The following is a 14,417-nucleotide window of genomic DNA, read 5'->3' as shown; positions in this document are numbered from 1 at the left end:
CAGCAACTGCTAGGGGTTTGGGTTTTTATTACTAAAGAGATACATATGTGTGTGTGTGTGTGTGTGTGTATGTGTGTGTGTGTGTATATACAATGGGCCACTCTCTGGAATTAGAAATATAATTAATTTGAGCGTTTTTTTGGCTCTAGTTTGCCTTACTCTGTTAAAAATTATCTTGTGGTTTGAACCTTTTTGACCAAACTCCAATCCTGGCACTGGCAACTGCCCTCCCGACGCAGTGGGGTCAGTACGCTAGCTACATGGGTGGTCCTCACTTATTGTTATGATTTAGGGGTGCTGATAGCAATAAGCAAACCTGCTCTGCAGCCCAGCTGCCTGCAGTGGGGATGCAGCACAGATGCGGTGGGAAGTCCCTCCAGCCCCCAGAAGACAGGCACAGCACAAGCAGCTTCTGGTGGCTCCAGGTGATGAATCCAAGTTCCTCATCTCCAGCTCCCACCCCCTTCTGCCAGCACCAAATTTCTGCCACTTGAAATGAGAGGCAGCAAGGGGGAATGGACTGTGAATTTTATTCAGGAGTTACAACCTTATGTCCTCAGACACAGCAGCGAAGCCAGTCGCACTGCTCTCCAAAAACAGTGATCTCCTGGTGCTAGCTGACACGACCTCAGGTGCCAGCGTGTTCCCAGGACCCAGGCAGCACGCCTGTCTCCTTCTCACCCTGCCGACACAGGGCTGATTTTGGGGGGGACAGGGAGGGAGGCACTAAGGAGCGTGATACCCAGCACAGGGGCACCCCACGAGCAGTGCAGGTGGCCCAGAAAAGGGCAGTGACTCTGCATTTGCCCTCTGGCCACAAGCCCAGACCAGCTGCCTGGAACAGCGAAAGGGTGAGGGCTGGTCCCTCCACAGCTGCCACCACCTCAGGGCCCCACTCGCACCCAGGGTGCTCAGGCAGAGATCGCAGGCTGCAGTGGCTGATCACAGATGTCCCCAGCAGGGGCCACTGTGACATTAAGGAAAGCCAGCCTGCGAGGCATGAGAGGGGACCGTGGGCTCCAGCCCCTACAGCAGCCCAGGGGCTCTGTGGAGCATCTGCTCTCCTCCAGGGCTGGAGGCTCAGGCCTCCGAGGTGAAGTTTGTGAAAAAGAGTGGCTGCATGTGAAGGGTGAAAGGGGCCGGGGGATGTCAGTGTGGGACACAGGGCTGCCATACGCTGCAGTACAAAAATAAAGATATAAGCAAGAAATGAAAAGGCTGGGGTGGAGTGTCGGGATCACATCCTCAGACCTCTGGCTTGTAACAGCTGGAGAAGGAGAAAGAGAGAAACAAAATCAACAGCAGGAAAAAAAAAAAAAAAGCGATTGAGCATGGAGGGGATAGTGAGAAACAGGAAAAGGGAAATGACAGAGGAAATGGGAACAGAAGAAAAAGAAAAAAGATGAGGAGTGAAGGTGGGAGGACAGACGAAAGGAAAAGTCCATGTGATTAACATACACTGATTTCAAGAGAATAACAATCAGGTCCCACAGCCTTGGACAAGGAGGCTCTCAAACAGAGGGAGAGAGAAATGTCAGCCAGCTAACAAGTGTCCCCTTGTTTTTTTCAGCACCACTGAGCATCTCTGGTTTAACAAGAGCCCCACAGTCTTCCAGTCTGAGAGAGGAATCCTCCTTCTAAAGCTTTCTGTACTCAGCCCCACTCATGCCAGCCAGGCAGCCTCCCTGAGCAGGAGGCAGAGCACAGAGGCTCATTTTGCACACAACTGCGAGAACATCTGGAGTGAGGACTGGCCTCTTCCACTCTGCCTTCACCACCCTGCCAGAGGCGGTGGGGAAAAGCCCAGGGAAGTGAGAGTGGGGAGGGGAAAATAACAGGCTGCCTTCTGCAAACCACTCGTGGGCTGGCAGGCAAAGGAGCTGCGGACGGCAGTCTGGAGAAGTGTTCCAGCATGCGTGTCAGGCAGGCACGTGGCAGAATTTCCCCCCCTTCCCCATGCCACCCCTGCCTGCTTTGTATTCATTTCCACCCCTCTTCATTTCTCCCAGCTGTCCTCTCCTTTCTGCTACCAGAGCATCTGATCCGGAGCTGTAGGGCCTGCTTGGCAGGTAAAGGAACACACAGGATGAGAATCCAAAAGGCCACCTTGGGGATGAGTGAAACTTCCCTCCCTCCTTCCCCTCCCCAAGCTCTACAAACCAGGGCCATACCCACAAGAGGGAAGTGAGTCACTCATGCAGAGCTCAGGCTGGTGGGAGCTGAGAGTGCAGACAGGTAACATACCTGCAGAGGAGGAAAAGTGAGGAGCAGAGACAGACAGGCCCCCAGGCAGGGACGACTCTGAGCCCTGGGGGGCAAAGAGAGCAGAGGGAGGGATGCTGGAGGCTGGGGAGTGGAGCAAGGTGGGAGGTAAGTGACAGTGCTGGGATGGACACAGAGGGGAGCAGGAGGGAGGGTCCAGAGGAAGAAAGAGTTTAGTGCAATCCCAAATAGATGGACAGTCTGCAAATAAAAATATAACACTAAATAAACCAAACAGTTTAAAATACAAAGCAGCAGCCACAGTAACAGCTCTTCCCTGTCAGCTTTATCTCCAGTGAGACTCCTGCTCCTGGAGAGGAGAGGACTGCCCCCACACCCCACACCTGCCCTAGTCCTTCCCTGCTGCTAGCTGTGAGTTCTCACCAGAAAGGTGGACGGGTCTACGCTTGGGGGGTTATTTTTATCATTTTCCTCAAGGATTTGCTGCACCTTTCTCCTGTGCTTCTGCTTCTGCCTCTGTCTCCTCCTCCACCTCCTGCTCTTCCTCCTCCAGGTCCTCCTCTGTGCTCTGTGGCCCAGCATGCAGGACAAAGGGAAGAAAGAGTGGAGATACTTGCAAGATGAGCCATGGCAGTTCTTTCTGACACACAAGGGAATGAATCAATGGTCACAACATTGGAATAAAAAGGGACCCTTCCCCATGGACAAGGCAGCTCTGGGTCAGAGAGCAGAGACTTGTCTTCCTCTGGAGCATCACATCAGGGCTATCTAAACCCACTTACAAGTGCTGTGATCCAACTGCCCAACAACTGCCACCAGTCACTAGTGCTCCTTCCTCTATCCTAGGTGTCTACAGGGTGTCATGCACTGCCACACATTTCTGTCCTTCCCTCCTAAGGGGAACAGGTGACCTGCCTCTTAGGCTGGGACTCAGCAAAAGGAAGAGAACACTGCAAAACTTTCAGGGAAATCACACCCTAGAGTCAGTGACACACACAGCATGGTCATGAGGAGGCATGATGGGGATGTTAGAATAGCATGAGAAGTGCCAAGGTCACTTGCTAAAGCCATTTGCCACACATAGCTGGACACCACCACTCTAAACACATGCACTTCTCATTTTGGGCAATGGGTGCAATTCCACGGTGCTGAACACCAGGACAAGCCCCTGTACTTCACCACTGAGGTACCCCACAGTCACAGTAGGGAGAGGAAAGAAAGAGGGAGAAAACAAGAGTGAAGGATCTCTTAGGCAACGGGATCAGGGCCATAACAAAGTTGGACTCACCTTGGCTTTGTGGCTGGGCTCAGAGCTCAGGCCACTGGGGGAGTTGTACAGCTCTTTGGAGACCACACACAGGAACTCTGTCTGATCCTCATTTCCATAGCTATAGGATGAGCCAATGTTCACAAGCTAGAAAAGACAAGAACAAGCAACACAAGTACACGTTACCGCAAACATCCACTCCACCTGGGGAGTAAGGCAGAAAGCCCACCATGCAGCATGGAGTCCGGTCCATACCCCCCAGTAGAAAGGCCCCATAACTGAGCTGAAGAGGCAACACAGAGAACCAGGAAAGGAGTCAGCCAGGATGCAAAATGGATTAACCTCACACAGTATCCTCTAAACCTCTAGAGAAGGGGCAAGAGAGAGCCAGTGTGATAGCATCATCAATGACTGACACAGTATTCTCAGAGAGGGAAGGTGCCTTGCCTGGGGACTGTATGGTATTCGTGATCTTTTCCCCAAAAGACAACTTCTTCCCACTCTCCTCTGCCTTCTCCTTACCTGATCAAAGCGCCATCCATCTGACATAGTGGAAACCATCTGAGTGAGCTCCTCTTCCTGGCACTGTAGCACACGGTAGACATGCTTAGGAGGCACCTGGCAACAAAATTGCAGAGCATGTTGACAACGGTCAGATGCTAAAGGCTGTTGCCCTCCTGCAGAATTAAGTTGTAGTAGCCCTCCTTGACAGACCTGTCCACTTCCCCATATCCCACGTTAAATTTAGTATGCTGGCATGGGGAGCAAGAACAACAGTATCTCTTCTGGAGAGCTGGGACTGAGCTGAGTGCTTTCTGCATTGTCCCCAGAAGATACTGGGCTCTTTTCATGGGGAGTTTGCATTTGTCATTACAAAGTCATTTTTGCAAATACCACAAATGCTGATGAGATTTTGTGAGCACAAAGTGACTGTGTTGCTGGAGGCTTACAACCTGAGACAGACATGATGAAAAGTGAGATGTCAGCCAACTCACCTGGAAGACAGATTTAAAAAGTTTCTTGGCCAATACAAGGTGCGATTGTGCCACAGGACTGATTCTTTGTATCTCACTGTCTGCATTTAACTCTTCCACAGACATCTCTTCACCTGTTCCCTCCAGGTTTCTCTACAGGTACACCCATGCTCTTCACTGTGATTACACTCCCAGGACTCCCCACCCCAGAGTCCTCCTTCTCATGATACCTTTGCTCACCTCACAAACATTCTTCCATATCCCACAGCAACAGCTGCCTTCTTCCAAAAGCTAGAGGACCTGATTTCATTTCAGGGGCTACATTCAGCATTACTTTTGGGGATGTAAAACAAGCCTGTAACTTGTTTATTGTAACTGAAACAGCAGTAGCCTGTTCCCTTATCATGGTTTAACCCCAGCTGGCAACTGAGCACCACATTGCTCCTCGCTCACTCCCAGCAGGATGGGTGAGAGAACCAGAAAAGTAAGAAAACTCATGGGTTGAAATAAAGACAGCTTAATAAATAAAGCAAAAGCTATGCACGCAAGCAAAGCAAAACAAGGAATTCAATCACTACCTCCCATTGGCAGGCCAATTTCCATCACACGTAATGGTTGCTTGGGAAGACAAACTTCTTAACTCCAAATGTACCCCTCTTCCTTCTTCTTTCCCCAGCTTTATATGCTGAGCATGATGTCATATGCTATGGAATATCCCTTTGGTCAGCTGGGGTCAGCTGTCCCGGCTGTGTCCTCCTCACAACTTCTTGTGCACCCCCAGCCTCCTCGCTGGTGGGGTGGGGTGAGGGGCAGAAAAGGCCTTGGCTCTGTGTAAGCGCTGCTCAGCAGTAACTAAAACATCCCTGAATTATCCACACTGTTTCCAGCACAAATCCAATACATAGCCCCATACTAGCTATTATGAAGAAAATTAACTCTACCCTGGTCAAAACCAGCAAATCCCTGCAAAATTTTATTATATAGACATTAGCACATAAACTCTAATTAGTTGCTTCTTTCCATTCCTTGCTGCTTCTCCCAAGTCTGCTCTCCCTCTAGACTCACCACTTCCTTTCCATATTCCCTCCTTTGCCTACCCCACTCTATCTTCCCTTGCCATTTCTCTCCATACCTGAGTTACTGTGTAGTCCTTCTCTTCCAGTCGATCCTTGATTATTCGGATTAAAGGACCAATGTTATAGAACTCGGCTTCTTCTAGGACCCCTGAGAGACAGAAGGACCACAAAGACAGAAAGTTAGCTGCCTGACTTTGTTTTCTGGCTTGCAAAAGATCAATTCTGAGCTTTCCAAGGTCCATAGGGGGAAATGACACTGCAGCCTCACTTTTCAACAGGTTTCTGCTGCCTGAAAATCTTAGTGCAGAGAATTGAACCCTGGTTCTCTGTGTTACGTTTCAAACGCTCACCCCGACTTCCTTATGCTGCCTGCTACTACAGAAACAGGCACTGCCAGGGAAGGCTTGTGCTGAGGACTAATAATATCTTTCCCAGATAACTGGCCAAGAAGAATAAATATAGGTTTCAGTCTCTCCCAATGACCATAAGTTATCACCTTGTTCAGGCCCTCTTCTTAAGACAGAGAATCATCACAGAATCATCAAACGGTTTGGGTTGGAAGGGACCTTAAAGATCATCTAGTTCCAACCACCCTGCCATGGGCAGGGACAGCAGAGAGCCACAACTTGTTCTGATCTTGCCACCAAAAGACCCTAGAAAATCCCAGCTTTCCTTCTGGGCCAGTTGGACTTGCACCCACCTTGCAGCCCCATATGACTTCAGATGATCTTTGGTTCTCTCCCCTGTGCTTTACCTCAAAGCAAGTCCACAGAGAAGTGTTTTGGGTTTTTTCTCTACGGTGTCTGCACCCATCACGTATCCTGAGCCTCACCTCTTTGCTAACAGGCCTTCAAGGAAAGGGAGGTGGGTTCCCAGAGGGTGGGTGAGGGAAAGGCAGCTTGGAGCCAACACTCACATGTCCCCAGGGCAGTACAAAGACAATGCAGGTGGGAGGATTGATCCTTCACTACCTGACACACTCAAACCTCTTCTGAGTCCCTCATTCAGCTGTGAATCATCTAATGGGTTAGTTTTATGCCAGCCTGAGTGTCTGCAGCAGGAACAAAAGGCAATGTTAAACTACAAACTGGACTCCCGTTTATGCTTCAGATTTTATGTTAAAACCTGCAAATGAACTCGTCTGACCTCAGGATTATAAGAAATGTCAACAAGGAAACACCTCAGAATTGTGTTTATTACAATTCTGTACTACTGCTTAGATATATTTCTGGAATTAAAACTCATAGGATTATTCTGAATAAACCTCTCCTTGCATTAGGTAAAAATATGTAAGAGAGAGAGGCAAGAAGACTAATGAACATGCAGAAACTGTTCTTGGCGAGGACTGGACAGCACAGCCTGTCTTTGGAATTGGCTCCTTGTTAGGCTCTAGCATCCAAAAAATAACGAGGCCTTGGGGACTGCTGGCTGGTAACACTGTAATGTTATTGAGTTATCCTATTGGACTCCCTGTCAGCCTCAAATGAGGGATTGGTTTGTCTGGCTTGTTCCACTGGAATTGCTGCAGTCCACAACCCATCAGAGCACTAGTAGCATACACTGCATATCACTGATTAATGATGGTCTTTATTACAGTCAGTAGAAGAGATGAGCTTGCTTTTGTTTGGTCTTTTGGGTTTTCATTCCTAATTAGAAACACTCAGTCATTAACAGAAAAGTCAGTCACAGAGCCTGATTAAAAGTGGATGAGGAACAAGTAAAAAATAGTTTATTGAGGCTGAGAGATCTTGCCTACTTCCGTCTTGGTGACATCTCTGCTGAACAAACAGTCGTGAAGCCACAACGCCTGTAAAATGCCTTCCTCACCTCCTCCAAAACGCTTTAGTAAAGGAAGCATCGGTATGCTTTCCAAGAGCTGCTGGGATAACCCTCTCAAATCCCCCCACATCAACCTCCAGAAGGAGAATGAGACACAACAAGGTTGGCAACAAGTCCTACAGTGTCCTGGCTGCAGCAGCGATGTGAAGTGGGAAGTTTCTGAGCTCCAAGACTCACCCTCTTCAGCCATATCTTTATCCAGGACAAGCTTCCCATGACGAAGGAAATTCAGGATGGGTCCAAAGTAAGTGGGGTCCCGGTCTATTAGGTATGCACCAGTCTCATCCTATCAACAGAGATAGACCACGAGGAGAAAAACCCCATGGGAAACTTGTGACCAACCCTAAAATGCTCCAGACTATAAGAAAATACAAAGCTACACAAAAGTTTCCACTATTTCTAAGACTCCTTGGAAACCACAGGCCCCTGAGAGTCCCTAGCCAAGTCATCCCAGCTTGGATTTTAACTCCTGTACTGGTGTGCTCAGCACGCCCACTTCAGCATGGACCAACCCAGCTGAGAAGGCCAAAAAAATAGGCCTGTCTCCTCATGCAACTGTGCGTATGGGCCTGGTGTGAGAGAGCAAAGAACCCCCTTACAGGGTACAAGGCTGAGTCAGGCAGATACAGCTGGGAGACAGACCCAGGTGATGTGGGGTGGTAGAGAGGCGGGAGAGCAGGGGTGGGGGGGAGACGGCCCCTCTTTTCCCCAGCTCGGGAAGACAGGTGCCACGCTACAACACAGCGATGTGAAATCCTGGCAAGGGGAAATCCTTCCCAGGAGAGCAGGCATTTTTCACTCAGTTACTCCTGCAGCTGTCGGGGTCTGGCTCCAACCCTGCACCCCTCCAGCCCTCCCCATGCTCGGCGGGGGGCACGGTGCGGGAGGCAACCCAGCTGCCTTACCCGGTCCGACTGCAGCTCCTCGCCCTGGCACAAGCGACACAGGAAAGATTTCTGCTCCCGACACAGGGTCTGCCTGGTGGTGAGGAAGACGGTGCCCCCCACATTGAGCCTCACCCACTTGGCCTGGGTGCCAGCGGGTGGTGAGATGTCCCAGGTGCAGCGGAGCCCCACGGCGCCCTGCATCTCCTCCCCGCCCTCCATCCTCATCCTCATCCCCCCCCCCCCCCCCCCCCCCCCCGCCTCCTGCGGCGTGCAGGGACTGCCGCAGGTGCTGCCTGCCGGAGAATGCCGGGATCTGTAGTTTATCTGCCTCTCCCTCTGCAGCAGCCACGTTTCCTGGAAGCCAAGGTCCTCCCTGTGACCACCAAGGGAGTCCAGAGCAGGGGAAGGATGCTCTGTGCTGGATATCCCTGCGGCTATCAGAGGAGGGCAAAACCACAGCTCCACAACACTGACGCTGCCTGGCTTTCCCCCTGTTCCCGTTTTCACTAACCAAGGGCCAGCCAGCACTTCAGTGGTGCAGGGTGTTATGCAAAAATGGTCAGCATTTATTTCCATAGACATCCTCTCTGGCTCCTTAAAAGGTTCTGGGAACTGTAGTTTGCAGGGATGTGCATAAAAGGGTGCTGGGAACTGTAGTTTTCCCAGCTCACTGTCCCCGTAATGAGGATGCTGTAATGAAAGGGGCTGCACTATACTACACGAACCCAGCCCTGTGGCTGGTAGTCTGCCTGCTTCCAGTCCTGGGTCTTGCCTGCAAGCTTCCATGGAGCCAGGAAGAACAACCAGCTCCCTGGCAGTCAGCAGATCAAGTCCGTCAGCACTGTACCCCACAGCTTTTCCTTCAGGAGACGCATTGCCCCAGGCTCACAGCTCAGTGTTGCCTCAGTTCCCACGCTGTTCTTGCTGCAAAATGTGCAGACAGTTGCCTCCTTGTTAACGTACATAGGGACGCTTCTGGGAACCGTGTCCTGGATCTGCATGAAGTGCTGGCAGGGGGCAGGAATCATATTTCTTCCAACCTGGGAGAATCGCTGAGTTAGCAAACTGTGTCCCCCCCCCTCCCCCTCCCCGTGCTGCCCAACCAGCACAAACCGTGCCAGACAGAGACCCCCTGCATCCTGCCCCTGTGCTCCTGCCATCCCTGTCTGTGTCCAGGCAACAGAGTGCTAAGATTTTAACTTAGCTTTGTGTAGAGTTTTACCTCTGCCCCAGGCACGTATCGCCCACTGAGGCCGATGTGCCAATCCCACCGTACGGCATCGAGCCCTGCCTCTGCCACTCGCTCCTGCCAGGCCAAGCCTGGAGCTCAGCAACTCATGCCCCAGGGGGACTCTGTTCAAATGCACTTCTTGGCACAGGCACAACCCGAACGAACTCCCTCTCCAGCAGCTCTGCTTTTCCCACTCCCACCTAAGCACCATCGTGCTTGCCAGCAGCTTGAGCATATTAGGAATGGAACGGCTGATGTTTCACCTGAACGTGGCCCAAAGCCTTCCTTCATCTAAGCAACTTTCTGGCTCTTCCTTGCCAGGGCAATGCAGCACTGCAGAGACACCGTGGTGCTTTGCAGACACGTTATTGTTCTTGCAATTAAATATTTGTGTCTTTTGAGGTGGGGCTTTATTGGGGGAAGAGGGTAGATAAAGAGAAACATGTTTTACTCTTATATTCCTTTCCTTCTTGTTCTTCTCCTTCTCTCTTTTACTTACAAATCACTCCCTTTTGTGTCACCCTTCCCCCAAATCACCCAGGACTTCCTTCACAAAGACAGTATAAGTATGTACTTTGCTCCTTCTGTGTAGAAGTGAAAAGGGGAGGAAGGGAAGAGAGGGTAACACAGAAAAGGTTTCAGGATTGTTGACCTCCGGCTAATTTAAGCACAGGAAAAATTCAGCTGCTGCAGGGTGTAAATTCAAGTCCCTCTGGATCTCCTTGAAATCTATGCCAGGAACTGGCCAGCACTAGAGTGACCAATAACAGTGAAAGGATGAAAAATTAATTTTGCCTATCTATACAGAGCAGTCTTTGGCCCAAATTAGTGCTCAGTTCTTGGACCAGTCCCCACTGAGCAGTGGTGTGCATCAAAGAGGCTCAGACTAACAGTGACCTGAGCTGAGGCATCACACTGTGCAACACAGCTCTGGGCTGTGGGACTGCTGACCTCCTGATTCTGACTCTGAGTCAAACCATGGCAGATCTGAGAGTTCTCCCCTACATTCTGGTGTGCAAGGGGTGCAGGACCCTCTCTGTGCTGGCTGCAGCTCCAGCACAGAATTAGGGTGAAGTCTGTGGCTCTCTGATATGGATGCAGTAGTTGGGTGGCAGCCTATTGCCCCTTATCTCCCCTTCCAAGAAGTCTGCCCTGCCTTAGTTTTCTTCCTTCTTCTATCAAGGGTCCACTCTGTCTCCCTTTCCTCCACTCACAGCCCCTCAGCCTCTTGCTCCTTTTTAGGTCTATCTCTTGTTCTTGACACCTTCTTCCCCAACCTCTCCCATGACAATGCTGCTCAGGGATCAAGGATGGTCTGTATTCAGAGCACGCCTTCCATCAACACCAGCCTCCACCTGTGGCCAGCACTTCAGGTCTTGCTCATGCCAGGGCCATGGTGTGAAAGGTTAGTTGATACATCTAAAGAGGTATACTGTGAGTAAGGAAAGAGGTCAAGCTACACCACTCCCATCTCCAGAGCCTTCTCTTCTGCAACATACAGCACAAAGTTTATTGGAAAACCCCCAGGCCAGGACGTTCTCCACAGTATGTGAAAATCCTTTTTAGGAAGAAGTCAGTCTGGGGTGAGTTACAAACTGAAATGCTATGATGAGTCGGTGGTGTGGACTAAATACAGGCCTGATTTGCACACCATGACCAGATATAGTTCCGAGATGCAACTAACATGCCCCTGTTAAGGTCCATTAAAATCAAGCAATAGAACAGCGGAGAAATAAATTTAAATAATCCAGTGGCTATTCTTCCTGTTTTGATGATAACTATATATAAAACACGGGCACAGAAACAGAGACACAGAAGCAAGCAAGAGCTTACATGGGACAGCGTGATTGTGCAATGCTGTACAGCCCCACTGAGTACCCACTTAAATCACGGGGTTAATTGCACAGGCTGGTGGCAGGAGAAACTGGACAGCCACTGGGTAGACAGTTTATGGGGCTGAACAAGAGTTCAGGAGAACAGCAGAGGGTAAACTGAGAGTTTCTTGGTTCAGCAGCCAGCAGGCCTGCAGTGCAAACCTGCAGAAAGCTACGCACACTGCAGCGCTCCGTACATACTTTGCAGCCTGACAAGTCAGCAAGGCACAGGGCGTACAACGCATCGCTGGCATTGCAGAGCTGCTCTTCAGGAATTGTTGCATTAGGGAGGGGCAGCGGGAGCAGGGATCACGGCACGTTGGCCCAGACAGTGTCACCACTGGCAGGCTGGAAACACACGTCTGGGATTAAACCTGTGCCATCATTTAGTTAACGAACACACTGTGGCATGAGGCACTGGAGAAGAAACCATCTCCTCTCCTCTATAGGAAGTGGGGAGGGGAGGACGAGTAATGCTCTGACATTTTATCATTAAAGCCAGGAGTGAACTGGGCGAAGAAAACTCCCTACACTGGACTCAGGGGTGGGAGGAGGGCAGTTTACTTGGAGCAAACAGAGCCCAGTTTGTCTGCCCGCTGAGCCAGGCATATTGGAACAGGAAGAGAAAGACCCCATGGCACACTGGTGGGATAATCTTTCTTCATCTCCTTGTGCTTTGTGCAGTCTGTGAGCAATGTAGTTGCATTCAAAATAGCGCGTGAAGTCCGTGTGTATGTGCATCACTCAGCACCTCTGCTGGAAGAGTGCTGGGAGGAAGAGAACAGCCACGTAGCACCTGGCTGTGAGCTGGGACCAGGAGATGGGAGGAACAAGAAAAGCCCCAGCAGGTAATAGTGACTACCATTTGCTCGTGCAGTGGTCATTAATGTGAAGGGACAACGGTGCTGGGAGAAGAAGGACTGCTTTGGAATTTGGGAAAGTTTGCAGGGGAAGGTTCACTGGGAAGTCAAGTGTGAAATAGTGCAACCTGACTGCTAGGCAGCAGTAGGGAAGGAAGAGGAAGGCAGGGGATGAAGACAACATGTGAGAAACAATGGACTGTGGGATTACTTTTGGAGAATCATTGACCAGACTGTTCTCATGGGATCCAAAACTGCTTCGGGACAGAAGTATTGCAGATAGTAAAACATCAAATCAACAAATAAAGAGCTTACACGCTGGCTTTGGATTCTCAAATTTATATAGAGAGCTGTAAAAGCTCCAGTCTCAAGTCAGCCATGGGTCAGTGTGACCCTCTTCCCACTTCAGGGCTGTTCTTTAGGCTACTTTTTGGCTACCATGAGCCCTATCTCACCAAAGATATGTTATTCCCCTTTCCCTGTGGCAAATTTTCCATGGGAGAGTCATCAACATTAGTGATTTGCATTCATATCCACTTGTCCCATTCCCAGTTTACAGTTCCCATAGGAAAGCCACCCACCGAGTCATGGACATAAAGATCTGCAGAACATTTATAGTCCTGGTGCAAGTCCCCTCAGCTGTTCCATATGTTCAGTAGCGTCTGTTATGAATCAAAATAGGTTTTTGCAGTCTCCAGGCTTTGAAAACATTGTCTCATTCTGCACAATGTTCCCAGTGCTTTGCCTGCAGCATGAGAACAGATCTCAACTAAAAGGAGGGAAGTATCAGAAGACACTCTTGGACAGATTTCTGATACATGATGTAACAGGGCATACCCCAGAAAGACAAAGTATCTTGTCATGAGGAGAAGTTCTCAATCTCTGTGGCATAATCAAGGTAAAGCTAAGCATCTGGTAAAAGATTTGTCAAAAGCTGGGAAACTGAGTAACTGCTGAGGTTTTTTGTGGTTCAAAACCCAGCTGGGAGAAGGGCAGTCGAGTACTGCCAACCTTGGCACACATACCAGAGAGGAGGAGAGGCCCTGCTAGATGTCAGAGCCATACAGTCAAAATGGAGAACAAGGAGAGAGGGAAGCCTTTCACTTAGTTTGCAATGTCCAGGTGCATGGCTGGGCTGCACCAGCCACCTCCCCACAACACACAGGACAGAGAAAAGCAGCTCAATCTCAAGAGGAAGCAAAAAGATTCCCACTGACCCCAGGGACTGATTGGGTCATTGGGAAAAAAGAAACACAGCATCTAAGGTGCATTGCCAAATGTTCTGGAAGGACAAGAGCAAAAGCCAGCCCCCTGCATCCATTGGAAATGATTAACAAAGTCTGAAAGAATACGTCAGTTTTCTCTAATAACTAAACTTTCCTGGAGAAACACAGCAGGCACAGCACCCCGGTTTGTCTCTCTGTACATAGGGGCCTGGCCACATATTCATAAAATCAACCTCACCTCCCAGCCCCACCCAGGGTGTTAACCCTTAATGACCTACCATGTGAAAGCCTCTTAGCTTGGCTGATGGTGGGAGAGGCTAGAAATCTTGAACTAAAAAGATGTCACAAGCCAGATCCTGTTATAAATCCCATACCAGACAGCACTGTCTGTACAAGTATCTTTAACTTAAGGTGTCTTAAAAAGCAACACCCATGTTGCTTAGATTGGGAGGCCCCTCTACAGCGAGTTTAGCACCACTTGCTGTTCCCAGACAGTGTTTATCCTTTTGTTTTCACATCAACACCACACTTCAGCTTAAAAAGTTTTGGTTTTAAGTGCTCTCAGTTACAGACTGCAATCAGATGTCCTACACGACATGCTGACTAGTTCTTCCCTTTCCCCTGCAGGAAACAGTTGCTAGAAAATTACCCCACTTGGGATGAAGCAAGGTGTTGCTACCGGCCTTTAAAAACACAGTGATTACCTGGATGGGGAAATTCATAAAGCATTCTCCTAGCAGGAAGGAGAAGAAAATTAATTAAACTGTCAATTAGATCCAGAACTGAAAGTCTTAACAATTTGCAGGGCATGCTGTAACCTGCAAAGGAAGCACCTTTGGGTAGTCTAAGCCCAAAGAACTAAATGGAAGCTGGCAAATATAAAGGTTTAGTATTTTATCCAGATCTGTGTCTTGCACTGCGTACTAAAAGGTCACTCATTTCAGACGCCTGCACACTCTA

The 14,417-nt window shown here is 49.6% G+C and overlaps 1 protein-coding gene across 5 annotated transcripts; it reads right to left on the bottom strand.

Annotated features, from left to right (window-relative positions):
• Positions 1 to 510: 510 nt before the first annotated feature.
• Positions 511 to 8,497, bottom strand: KCTD17 (potassium channel tetramerization domain containing 17). 5 transcript variants are annotated; one of them, XM_042793357.1, is made up of 7 exons: positions 8,285 to 8,491; positions 7,557 to 7,665; positions 5,597 to 5,688; positions 4,013 to 4,108; positions 3,512 to 3,637; positions 2,245 to 2,308; positions 511 to 1,267 (listed from the first exon to the last, which is right to left on the bottom strand). In XM_042793357.1, exons 1-7 carry the CDS (start codon positions 8,489 to 8,491, stop codon positions 912 to 914), a joined length of 1,050 nt encoding a protein of 349 aa, XP_042649291.1. In that variant the 3' UTR covers positions 511 to 911. The 5 variants fall into 5 exon arrangements, with proteins under 5 accessions (XP_042649291.1, XP_042649294.1, XP_042649292.1 ...); XM_042793358.1 differs by lacking the exon at positions 2,245 to 2,308 and adding an exon at positions 2,647 to 2,863 and having other exon boundaries at positions 1,157 to 1,267; positions 8,285 to 8,497; XM_032996743.2 differs by lacking the exon at positions 2,245 to 2,308 and adding an exon at positions 2,647 to 2,791 and having other exon boundaries at positions 1,157 to 1,267.
• Positions 8,498 to 14,417: the final 5,920 nt, after the last annotated feature.

The sequence above is a fragment of the Tyto alba genome, unplaced genomic scaffold, assembly GCF_018691265.1.
Source record: "Tyto alba isolate M040663 unplaced genomic scaffold, T.alba_DEE_v4.0 Super-Scaffold_2, whole genome shotgun sequence".
Classification (NCBI taxonomy): Eukaryota; Metazoa; Chordata; class Aves; order Strigiformes; family Tytonidae; genus Tyto; species Tyto alba.
This window is presented reverse-complemented; position numbering and strand designations above follow the sequence as displayed.